The 13753-nt window shown below is 38.2% G+C and overlaps 1 protein-coding gene across 5 annotated transcripts in view; it reads right to left on the bottom strand.

The window, feature by feature from the left end:
• LOC105258941 (sodium/potassium/calcium exchanger Nckx30C) overlaps positions 1-3982 on the bottom strand; it is a 54985-nt gene extending 51003 nt beyond the window's left edge. For all 5 annotated transcript variants that reach the window (XM_011270533.3, XM_011270535.3, XM_011270534.3 and 2 more), the window contains exon 1: positions 2405-3982. In XM_011270533.3, the coding sequence (XP_011268835.1) occupies positions 2405-3268 (864 nt within the window). In that variant the 5' untranslated portion in view covers positions 3269-3982. The remainder of the gene's footprint in view (positions 1-2404) is intronic.
• Positions 3983-13753: the final 9771 nt, after the last annotated feature.

Genomic DNA, 13753 nt, shown 5'->3' with positions numbered 1-13753 from the left:
TCTATAATTTTGGGAAAAGATATTCATACTGTAATATTTCATTATTAGATATCTGTGTGAAAAGAGATGTATTGTGTAAAGACATCTCTTTTCATATTATGTAATAATTGTTAAAAAATTAATTTCGAACTAATTTCATACAAGTAATCTTTTCGTGAACTCTGATACAATTTCTCTCTTTCTTTCTTTGTTTTTAGTGCTTTAAAGAGATTAAATTTTAAAAACTTTTTACAAGATATATATTTTTTTAAATCATTACACATTTCAGAAAAATATTACGAAATTTTTCTTATATTAAAATTTAATACATTTTTTTAGTAAAAATGTTAAAGATAGTCTTTCTTCGAAATTGTAATTATAGCGACAATTATCTTTTCTACGAGCAGTTTCTCCTTCCGACATTTCATCGTGTGTAAGATTTGAAATCGATTATCATAAAAACGCACTCTATCCATGGCGTGTTCACCTGAAAGGTTCTCAATCATTTGGTTTTGCGAGTGAATCGATCGCTAAGAGTCATTACGAAAACATAGAATTATTCGTCAAACTTTGAAGCTAGTCGATTGATACGTAATCACGTCTTCGACGCCAATTGGAGATTATGGACGACGTTTAATGCTCTCATCTTTAACTGATAACCTTACCAGATTAAACATGGCTATTCAATGCTGATAGCATTATCGGCGACTGAAAATACAATAAAACTCGCTACTGTCACGCGCTGATGTCTGAGTTATACTAGTGAATGTTGTCACAACAGCTAGCTTCCCATAATGTAAAGTTTCCACATTCGTAGAAAGTCCGGGGGCGCGTATTGTCCTGTCTTTGCACACCACTGTAAGGCACTCTTTCGCGACAGGTCAAAGAAACTTCAACGTAGAGAAGCTCACAGTGCTTGTGACGTCTCTGACGACCTTGAGTACGAGTCTTCCTTCGCTTATGAATCGTGCTTCTACAAAACACCGTCAGATAGAATAAACACTTGATTTGTGCGCAAAGCTGACCAAAATCCAACATGCTGAAAGCTTGCAATCATGTTCCACCATAATACATGCTCAGAAATCCGTGTAGCTGTTATTTGCAATCGTTAAATATTACAGAAATCAATGTGTCGTGAAATAAATCTTGTTCTCAAAGCACACATATTTTTTGATAATATAATAGTTACGAGATATTTTGATTACAAAAATAAATTATTTTTGTCGCTATCATTTAAAAAAATAATATATATATGTGTATATAATTGTGTGTATATAATTATAATTTATATAATTTATATAGTAAATGTCATAATAATTTATATCTTGGAGACTGAAAAAAATAATAGACACTTCGTCACGGATATGTGTGAAATGGAAAAAGAAAAGAAAGAGAAAAGTCACGGTTCGTAATCCTATATAAAATTCCACGAGTAACGTGAGAAAAAGAAAATGCTTTGAGAGTACATTGGTGTAGCAATCGATATATCTCGATATCTCTCCCTTGGCCTACATGCGGGAGGTAAGCGGGTCAATCCTTCATGTGTCCTGCACTATGACTGACATCGTTTAAAATACACTTGTAGCTAACAGTTTTATTCAACCTATTGACAATTTCTTTTGTCAAATTAAATTTGCAAATTATAAAATTTGCAAAGACAATTTGTTTAATAATTACATATGCATTCTTTTATATATATGATTCTATCAAAAATCTTATAATTTAACATTTTCTTTATAGATTCGGAAATCAAATATTCAATCTATCGATTTACTTATTAATTGTAAAATGGAGGATACGAAAAAGAAAGGCGCTAAATTATTACATCAGATGTTCATTCATTTATCGCAAAGTTTTGCGATTTACTCAAGGTCGCATCTTTTAACCTGCACTCAAGATTTGCATATTAATCATATTTCGCGAAATGCAAACTGAAAAAAATAATAAGAAAAAAAATTAACGTGACAATGTCTGTTCACGAGACAAAACACCGCCTACGAGCAGTCGTGCGAGTACGTGAAGTCACGCGACACTCTATGCTCCTCCATGAAATATAAAGTCACAATAGTAGCGTAGAAAGAGAGAGCTCGCATGGTGTGCAAGTATGTGTATATCGGAGGAGGACTGAAGGGGACGAAAGAAGAAAAGAGAAATGTATAAAAAGGGGAAAAGGATAAAGAAAGAGAGGGAAATAGACTGGATAGGTAGATGGAAAAGGAAAATATGTGTCGATAGAGACGATGGTGACATATATCTATATGAAAGAAGGTAATGGATAGAAAGAGACGATACACGTAGGAGCAGAGCGAGAGGGAAATTGCAGAACAAGACAGACTGATCGATCGGTGTAAAAGTAGACAGAGACAGGGTCAGACATTTTCCTAGATCGCGATACGTATGGCTCGCGTATACATTCCGTACATACCGAGGGCATCAGCTGATCGGTAGACCTGACCCGGGTCACCTTGTTCCTGTAAAGTACCCTTTTGGCGAATTTCTCCATCGGCTGGTTCCACTTCATGAAGCTCACATATGCCAAATAGAATCCAAAGAGCACGAGCGCTTCGTACCAGTAAATATAACTGTCGCGGAAGAAGTAGATCAGGGTGATCAGACTGGCGCTGTAGAAGGTACAGTCGCGAAATAGAGGCCACCATGTGAGCGACAGTACCGTACGCGAGAATATAGCGCACATGCCGATCACGAAGAGGATGTTGAAAACGGCGGAGCCGACGATAGTGCCGATCCCGACATCGTCGAAAGACACGAATACGCCTATGATCGATGTAAAGAGTTCAGGCGCCGATCCACCGGCCGCCATGAAGGTAGCACCGGCCACGTCGTCGGCGATCTCGAATTTCTCGATGATCACGTCCAGTGACGGTACGAAGAACTCGTCGCAGACGATCGCTAGCGCGACGAACATATACACCACACCGAGTATGTGAAATATCACGGCGCCGCGGCGCCGCTGATCATTAGTGAATAGATCTTCAGGGAAGAGCGGCCTCTTGGTCTCCGTATCATTATCATGAGTCCTATTGTACTCCTCAGAACTCACGGCATTGTTATTGTTATGGTCGGAGATCTGCACGCTAGTACCGTTGCTCGGCATGGCTGTGCTACTCGTGGTGGTGTGAAACATGATCGGATAGCTCGGTGCCGGTCTATGGCCCGAGGACGACGAGGGGCCCATCGCGAGGGCCAAAACCGCGGAGAGCAGAGCCATCACCATCAATCGGCGTCTCCGCCTCCAACACGTACGCCGATCGCCGCCCGTCACGATCATCGTCGTCGTCGGTGGTGGTGCTGTTGTTGATGGTTCGCACCCTCGAGGACGTTCGCCGTCGTTAGCGAGGCCTCCGTCCTCCTCCACCTTCGCCACCTTCTTCTTCTTCTTCTCCGTCCTCCTCGGCGTCCTCCACCCTCTCTCTGGCCCCCTCCACCCCCTCTTCCTCCTCCGCCGCCAGCACCACCTCCGGCTCCTCCACCGCCTTCTTCTACGTGTCGTATCGTGTCGCGCCGCGGAGGGTGTTACGACAGAAGAGCCGTACTAAGGCTGGGTCATGCTGAAACGGCGATGAGGAGCGGCTCCTTGCCGATGTCTCCCTCTGGATGGACCTATCTGTGCGATCACGGCTCGAGACTTTTCGGTACCAGAGATATATTTCCTCTCCCTTCGTTTCCCGCACTCCCTTCTACTCTTCCTCGGTACTACTCTCCGACGAGCTTTTTCACTGAATCCTCACGACGTGGGGGACCGGAAGAATTAGTTTGCGGCGCGTACTATGATTACTACTACTACTGCTACAACCAATGCTGATGTACGCCGCTACTATGAACAGGCTCGGGTATCCGACGTGACCGATATCCTTTTGCTTCCCGGCGGCGTCGGCGTCGTCGTCCTCGTCGTTGTCCTTGTCTTCGTCCTCGTCCTTGTCCTCGTCCTCGCCGTCGTCGTTGCCGTTGCTGTCGTCGTCGTCGTCGTCGTTGTCGTCGTCGTCGTCGTCGTCGTCGTCGTCGCCGTCGTCGTCGTCGTCGTCGCCGTCGCCGTCGTCGTCGTCGTCGTCGTCGTCACTGTTGCCGTCGTCGTCGTCGTCGTCGTCGCCGTCGTGGTCGCTAGGATGCGGTGGATGGTGCATATAACCCTGGATGGATATACAGGAGCAGCAGAACGGCGCCCCCGCCGCGATGCCCGCCCGCTGCACACTGGAACAACCCTGTTCCGTTTCGTTCCTCTCTCTCGCTTTACTCTCGCCCCTCTTCTGCCACCTCGCACCAACGTCGCACCGACTCCCTCCTTCTATCTCTTTCTCCCACCGTGTATTCCCTCCTTCGATCTCCTCTGTCTGCCGCTGTCCGTCTCTCTTTCGCTCTTTCGATCGTCTTCCATTCTCCGCCGACTCCCCTTTCGACTCTCTTTGCGATAGCGCAATTTCTCTCCTTTTCTCTCTCTCTCTTTCTTTCTCTTTCTCTCTTGCTCCTCTTTCGTTTAGCGTCGGCCTTATAGCATTTCGCATTTATCCTCGTCGCTCTAGAGATTGTCCGCGGTTATTCTTCCTCTTTTTTCATCGGGTACCTTCATCATTCTCCTTTCTATCAGGTTAACTTTACGCGAGCAGGGAGACCATTCTCTCTCTCTCTCTCTTTGTTACCTTTCTTCTTCACCCGCCATTCGACGTTCTCCACCCTATGCTCCCGACTCGTTTACCTTCTCGTTCCTTTTCTCGCTCATTGTTTATCTTTCTTTCGCGAGAGATAGATCCTCCGTCCTCTCTCTCTCATGCGCACGGAAAGCTTCCTGTTTCCTCGCTCCGCGCTAGCCGCGTCACCCCGCATTTCTCTCTTTTGCGCCACCCAACATCCGTGGTGGGCCATCCCGAACGCCGCCGAAATCGCCCCTTCGAACATCGTCCATCTCGCTCCGCTGACGTCCCGGCGTCCGGAATATTTCTCTCTTCCACTTGCCGCGACACCCGTACCTCCCTCCCCCGTTCGTACCAACGGGGGAAGTGGTAGGTCGTGGAAGTGGGAGCCTGCGCACGTGTGAGCACCCTTTGCCGGGCCTCTCCCGTTCGATATCGGAGAGTCGACTCTACAACTCCACGTTACGAATGCACGTATAACGGGTGTCACCCGGACGGATTCCAGCCGTCCGTCGCGCGCTCGTGCGCCTGACTTCGCCAGTCCGACATCGACTACTCCTTCCCGAGGATCACGCTGCAGACAGCTTCTCGATGCCGTTGAGCAGGCACGGTCTTCTGCGTCGAAAAATACGTAGGTGACTCGTTTTTCGCGTCAAACACTGAAAAACCGTTGGATTCGAAGATCGAGATTGATCAGCGCGACGAGATGTGACATTCCCTCGCGTAACATCTTTCTCTACGTTAAAGCCAGTCGGAGATTTGGATATAAGTACAGGGGAAAATCTATCGGGTGCTCTTTTGGGAGGGTCTTGCTCAGCCTCGGAGTTACTGCTCGAAATAATCGATGACGCGTGTATCAGCTCCGTATCTCTGGTTTCTCAGATTTTTCTTTCCCGCAGCTTTTCCTTTAATACTTGTTTGTCAATTGCGAAACACATGTATTTTAAAGTCGTGTATTTCAAAGAAAGAGATGGAGAAAATTCTATCGAGAGATTCTCTCTCTCCTTATCGTATTATAATAACATTCAATATATGTCAGTGATATTTATTTTCGCTTTTATTATATCTTCAACAATGAGAAAAGTATTATCTTGGACATATCCAGCGATTTTTTTTTAAATGTAATTTCCAAGATATCGTTTATTATTTAATGTCGTTTAATTCTTCAAAATCAATCATAGATAAGATGTACAAGTGCGATTTAGATGTTTGTCATAAACAATTGCTGATTGTGATTGGTCAATGAAATATCGTACCAATATATAATAAATAACAATTTGTCAAATTCCAATATGTCATTTTAGAATTTCGATTTATGATCAAATTAATTCGGTCAATAGTTTTAATTTAATTACTATATACCTATATACAATACTTTATTTTTAAAAAAGTGAGAAAGAAAGATAAGTTTAATTTAATCAAAATATATCTTGTCTAAAAAATTTTTTTTTTAATTCTAGCTCTAAGAAATAATAAACTAAATTCATCATTTATATGTCACCAACGTGGTCACATATAAATGTTAAGCATAACATTAACGAGCATTGTTAGGTATAGCGAGTTAAGCAGCTTACGAGCGATTATATGACACGCTCATCTAACAATAAGCAACCATGTTATATTTTCTCCTATTATTATTCTATAAGCCAATTTAAGCTGCGTAACGTAATCAATTTGTAGTTGCAAGAATATTGCTTATATAATTCAGAGAATTTTAACTTGAAAAAAATGTTCTTAAATAGAAATACATAATAACGAGCTATGCTTCCTGAAACCGTACAAACGAAGATCATATCACGCCGTATAAACTCTTATTGCTCCTACAATATAAATTCTAACAGCACTTGTATACAATCATGGAAAGTCGCGGATATTGAAGATGGATATTCTATTATTCCTTTATCGTCTTATTCGCATTGCCTGAAGAAGTAACCGATAACACCGACAAAGTGTGTAAAAGTCTGTAAAATCTTTTTGAGATGATTGAACGATTATTTTATGAAAAACTTTTTACATTGTATAAATTTATTTTGCCCAGAAATGTATTTCAATAACGTTCACCTGACAAATAAGATATACAAATTTGTCAAACGAAGCGAATAAAAAAGCTTAATTCTAATTTTATTTAACATTATTGCAATTAAGTGACTAGGGGTAAGTACATTCGGAAGTGCGTATGAGACTTCTATATATTAATTTTATCGCTCTATGACGCGTTAGTTATTTATTAATTGTAACGCAACACATTTTTGACTCGTATGTATTCTGGCAAATATAAGAAGCTGGAAAGGAATTATGTTTCGTGAAGAACTTTCTCAAGGAGACATGTGAAAAGGAAAAAACTGTCCAGGGACGGGCATTCCCTAATAGCCTCCACATCGCTCTTAGACCCACTTTGTTATGCTCTAGAGGTCGTTAGAGTTATTAATGGCTGTCAATGGGACTTTCAAGCTTTTACCTTGTCTTGAGCCTTTCATTGCACCCGATTTCCGGTCGATAAAAAGTTTTTGCGAAAGGTACAACTAGTAAATCTAGCCACTTTATAATATTTTCTATTCGGCATTCGCTTAAACTAGAAGAAAACCTTTATAAAATATACAAATATGTACAAATTATGCGCAATTTGATTAACACATTATTAACTATAAATATATGCGATATGTGTATATACACGCGCAACAATTGCCATTCTATAATGGTATAGTTGTGATTTAATTATATACTATTGTAATTTATAGGAAAATTATACAAAACGCAAGAATATTATTTCAATACGATAAGGAATATTTTCAATATTAAAACACACACTGCACGTTTCACGTAATTCATTTTTAGAAAAATCAACCATAATATTTTTTTCTGTGACATTATTTACAAATACTGTTACTTGTCTAGCATAATTACTTTGTGCATTAGAATGTTCGTGTGTGTCATATAAATATATTTACAAAATATTCAATTTTTCCAATAGTAATTATTTTAGAACATTCAACAGCATCTATTAACAATGTTGGATCATAATAGATTTTATCTGCAAACATTTTACAATGCTTTTCATTATACATATGTGCATGATCTGTTAATTGCTTCTTTATTCAGATTAACTCTAATTTTTTATGTGTAACTATTATACATGTATGGGAACCGCAATGCTGATTCAACCAAGTATTTTAGCGAATAAAGGTCAACCCATGTTTTCCTTGGCTCGTGGTTGTGCACATTATGGTCTTTTGCGTTGTGTTCACGTTAACATATGGTCCTTCGCCAGATATTGCAAACGCGGCTGTTCAAAATTAATTCACTATCGTTTCTCTAGCGTGTTGTTTAAGCATATAAAATAAATTTTCTGTGTATATATAATTTTATACCAAAATATAAATGCCAAGATATCTATAATAACAATTGTTAATATTAGTATATAATATTATATAACAATTATTATATAATATATAATTATTATATAATTATTATATAATATTATATAACAATTATTATTTTTTTGTTATATATGAGCCATATAAAAATTAAAAAACGATGTTTTTATTTAATGAGAAATATGTTTTAATTTTTGTATACATACGTATATGCGTGTGTATACTATCTTAAAAATTAAAATTGTTAATTAAAAAATTTTTTTAAATTTTTGCTATCAACTTCTAACTTTGTCTCTTTTTTAAATTAAATAATATTAAATTAAATAATATTATTTTCTAATTTATATAAATGGATAAATGCATGTAGATACATTATGTTTTTATTATAATATTTTTATGTATATAATTTTTTCATTACAATTATCGTCATGTTAAAAATATATATCAAGGTATTTTAATTAAAGTTGTTCTAATAAAAGACTCTCTGCATTTGCAATTATATATACATATATACATATATGTTTATATGTATATTTAATTAAAACGAGTATCTTCTTAACACAATATTATTAAATCTCATTCATTACTGAATGTTATACGCGTTGCAGAAAACTATTCTTATAAACTTATTAGTTTATGAAAATACGAAATTAGGAATACACGAGCTTGTGTATAAATTCATCTCCTTCCCATGTTGTTCGTCGATCGTTTATCCACGATGCCATACATAAATATACTATATAAAGCTCTTAGTGCTTTTATATATACATATCGCGCACATCGCGCTTTTATATATACATATATACACCATACCTGTTCGCAAATTCAAGTTCTGCATGAATCCTTCTGGAGATCAAAAACGCATTTCAACAATATCGTTTAGATTCATATAACTTCCAACAAATTTCTATTTTCACTTCATGGTTCCATACGATTATTATATTATTATACATGCTTTACAAAGAAAAATTATGCGACTCTCAATATTAACAGTTTCAGTTCCGTTGATTGCGTTCGTGTTTTAAGCATACTTTTTTCAATTTCAAGGATTTTCTCAATATTGCGTCCTGTATTGAACATTGTATGATCACAGTGCTAAGTTCATAAGCGCAAGAATAAAGTCTTGTCACGAGCAAGTCTCGTCACGAAATTCATTTAGAGTTTGTCGGAAAATTAACTGAAGCTGTGGAATTATATACTTGCTTCTAAGATTTTCTTTCATCATTGATGACACAAAGAAAACTAATAATTATATGAATAAAAATGCTTATATTTTATAATAGAATAATTTAAATAATATTATTGTCGATTAACAATAATAATATAATAATTGTATAATTGACATTTTTAAATGAATTGTTGAGATAATTATAATAACATTATGTGTGTGTGTGTGTGTGTGTGTGTAATTTTTGTTCGCGTTGTTGTTTATATTGAAAAGATACTGCATATTTAATAATTTTTCTCTCATTAAAAAATACATCTATATCATATATTTTAGACAGAGCTAACGTGTTCGTTAAAAAATCTTTGAAACATTTTTACAAAATTTTAGTTTGATTAAGGATTAACCTTGCCCTTTCGATTAGGTTGCAGAGTTTGAGAAATGCTGTAAACCTTACACGATATAGATAGGAGAATGCCTGTACATGCTACGTCACCCTCGAAAGTTTCGACGTCTTCCCAACTGAAAGGTGGAACCAACCCCATTATCGAACGTTCTGCTATACAGCTATCTCCTTCCATCTTTCTCCATCTTCTGCTATCCTATCTCCATGCGCGCATTTAATGCAGCAACTTCGACGGGTTTCAAATACCTCTCTCAAGGTGGTAAATCTCTAAGTATCCATAGAGTCACCCCAACATCGGCAACTTTCTGTCAAAATGATTGACCGTTCACGATTATATAATGTAATGCTCTGGAAAAAGCAAAACTCGATTTTTCTCTCTCTCTCTCTCTCTCTCTCATTTCCTCTCCCGTATGACCGATAACAAACGCTGACCTAAATACGTTCCCGCCAAACCGTCGTAAATCGTAGCACCCCGACGTAAAATACCCCCGCCCGAGTCGCGTCCGCCTTCTTTTCGATTTAATCTATTTCGCGCGATCTCTCTTGCACCTTACGAGAAGGAAACGGGTTCTGGTGTAGACAGCCATACGAAAGGAAATCTTTCAGAAGACCAATTAGGCCAATTTCGTATATAGCGGAATGGATACGAGCAACATATACACGTTCGTGTATATTTCATCGTTTTATTCCCATTTTCAATATTCGTAAACGCGATTATCGATTTGTGAACTACAGAAGAAATATGGAAGAAATATATATTCCGACAAACCGGGCACGTACATCACAATTTATGGCTCTAACTTAACGCTAGAAATCTTCGGTTCTATATTCTCTCTTTCCATCTTCTCCCTTTTTCTCTTTCATTTACTTTCTTCTTTCAGTAACGTAATCTTTACTTTGCCTCTCCTCGAAAGGCGGCTTTTATTTCATGAGACTTAATAGCTTCTCGAGTTTAACGTGAATTTATATTCCTTTGCGGATCTTTTCTACTTTGTGCGTGTCCGTTTTCTAAATTCTTCAGTTACGTTTCTTGTGTATTTCTCTTAAAAAGATACTTTATGATACGTATAACATAATACTTTATTTGTATTTACTTTAATTAATACTGTCAATTTAATCATTGAGAATTAATATATGGAAACTTTACTACATTTATTATATTTCGTTATCAACTATTTTGATTTGCATTTATATTCCAAATTGTAAATCGATCGGAAGAGTGGGCGGCAAATACAGAGAGAAAAGCGCCGCACTGGTATATATGTGGGCTATTAGTCAAATTTTTCAGCTCGAAACACGACGTTCCTGGCATGATTTGGTTCTAAATCTATTCGACGAGCGTGTGCACGGCAATGCAACCTCGTCAGATACAGCTGCGTTTGTCTCGTATACCAACAGTACGCTGCAATCCTTCCAATACAGTCGAAAGAAAGAAATTGACCCTACAATTTATAGAAATCCAATGATTCACGATGAAAGAGAAGAATATACTTTTGTTATTACTAATAAATTTTATTATATAAGGGAGAAAGAGAGAGAAATATTTATCTTCACAGACGATATATTTACATATCTTTTTTAAACTAATTATTCGATTAAAATTAAATTTTTTTTAAAATTCAGCAAATCAATTAAAAATTAATTAATGCGACACTTTGAATATGTGATTTCATTGTTTTGCGCTCTTGAAGCTGCGAAAACAATGATGTATTACATTCGCGCACGTGTCTCGGAGGGCGCTTGGTGCATCGGTCAGCTTGTCAAGTAATATCGCGCGCGGGCGCATTGACAACCAGTCGAGAGAAGCCGCGCACGCGTTTCAGAAACGTCGGAAAATTTTACATTCTGCGTAGACACGCGTTTTGGAATTTCATTGCAAAGCGATCTTCAACGTAGATCCCGAAAGGAAGGTAAAGTGGTAGTTTAATGTCATATTAAGGATCAGCGTTAACGAGATTGATTGCGAACAGACACGCACAGATACTCGCCCTGAGGTGATTCTTGTCTTATCTCGCAATGCCGCTTGGCAAAATGCGATTTAAATTAATTACTATATTAAGCTGAAATGTTGCGTATACATTTATCACGTAATGATAATTAAGGGGGATTATATTGAGGAATGAAGATAAAATGCTGAATGAAATTAGAGATATAAATAATTTTAAAGTAGACACAACCTGAAAATTAATAAATAAACGAGATATTTCAGCTTATTGCAAATTAACACAATAGCAATCTTTCTGATATAATTTATTTCTATATAATTCTGCATAATATATTACTTTTTGCTCCCTCTATTTAATAATTTGTGTCTGAAATATTTCCTATCGCGAGAAGATACGTTCTAGAGAATAGGAGAACGTACGAAAATACTAGAAATTTTCAGTGCATCTGGAAAATACAGGCCTTGTATTATACTTGACGATCATAATAAAAACTGCAACTTGTAGTTCGCGACTTTAGTTTGGCTTGATTTTCCTACGAAGGATGATAACTTTGGAAAATACGAGGCGCATAAGGTGCCGAATATCAGCGAAATCTGAAATGCCACGATCGCGGCCAATCGTGCCGGTGGGACTTTAGCAACCGAGAAACAAGGCGTCATTCGTTTGGACACCGGATGGAGGTCGTCTTTGCGAAGTCTCTTTCGGAAAAAGCCTTTCAGCCGAGAGCGATGCTTTGCGACCACTCTGGGAATTCGGCCAGATGTGAAGCAATCGGCAGAGGGGTGGTGGTGCGCGCTTGGATGGCCGCGAGAGCATCTTTTGCGTACCTCGTTCTCGTGTGAGTTAGCGTGGGCGAAAATTTGGACGGACAACACGCTTGCGCGTTCGTTAAGGGCGGTGCGAATTGCAACGATTATCTCTTTAATTTTAATCAGTCTGAGATCGATCGGCGTGATCCGCGACGCGAATATTAATCAACCTCTCGCATTCGTATTGCATGCACGTTTCCCACACACGTCGGCGTTTATCGCTGATTGTGGTAGCGTTGAGGAACAGATGCCTCCATCGAGTCACTTCCCGTCCTAACGATTCTCTACATTGAATAGCGATTTGTTGATTCAATATTATGATCGTCGCATCGGTTAGGAGAGTTTACGCCAACTCGAAGCACCTCTTAAATGGTTCCATACAACTTTAATGTTATTGGATGCGGAGACTAATTTTTTATTATATGCAGATCGGAAGTTTATGCAAGTCATAGCATACTTTATATTTTGATATTTATGTTGAACTGAAATACGTCAATGGAGTATTTTACATTCATTAGTGATCAATAATACAGATTAGTACCGTGAACATATATTACGGATAGTATAAAGTGGTCGATTAAAACGAATAATGTATGTAATGCAAGCTCGGTAGTTGCCCAGGATCAACACAAATTTCGTCTCTTAATTTCCCGTTCTCCCAGCCTCTTCCTCTCTCGTCCAAAAGTATAAAACCATGCTGGATTACACTTCATGAATTACTACAGGACCAAGCATCTGCGGTAAGAGCTCATATCCGCGTAATTTACGCAGAGATGTGGTATAAGCACATGCCGTTATCCATAGATCGTTATCATTTCATTGCGGTTCTATTTGTGGTAAACACGTTATATATCGATCAGTCTCGTCCCGCTAACGGCTAAGATTCGATATTCACGCGAGGCTTGCTCGTGATAAATATGAAAAAAAAAAAACAATTTTTTCTCTCTAAATTTTTTCTTTATCCCTTATATATTCATAAACAATCTTATTACGAATGTCTTGTATTTTTGCGTGAAATATGTTTGAACGTGCGTATGGCATATATTTGTTTGGAAACGTTTTAATTTTACTGGTTTTGTTTATTCCATTTCACTAAACCAGAAAAAGTGAAACTATATCGAGTGCCCTTTGGAGCATCGTAAATAAAGGGTTTTCAAATCGCCACTTTGCAAATATCCGCTGTATCGCACATTGTATGTGCACTGCACATACATATATCTATTGTTTAGATGAAAAAAAAAGTATCTCGATAAAAATCCCATCTTTGTCAAATAGCTTTTAATCTCTATGAGGATCGATACCGAACACGATATCGAAAGCTGTTGATAAAGTCGTCGCTGAAGTGCTAATTTGAAAGTATCCTTTTTGAAAAGCTCTCGTCATAGCCGTTAACTGTAAAAGTATTTATCTTGCCCGTACAACTGGCGA

This window comes from Camponotus floridanus, unplaced genomic scaffold, assembly GCF_003227725.1.
Source record: "Camponotus floridanus strain SB8 unplaced genomic scaffold, Cflo_v7.5 scaffold12, whole genome shotgun sequence".
Lineage (NCBI taxonomy): Eukaryota > Metazoa > Arthropoda > Insecta > Hymenoptera > Formicidae > Camponotus > Camponotus floridanus.
This window is presented reverse-complemented; position numbering and strand designations above follow the sequence as displayed.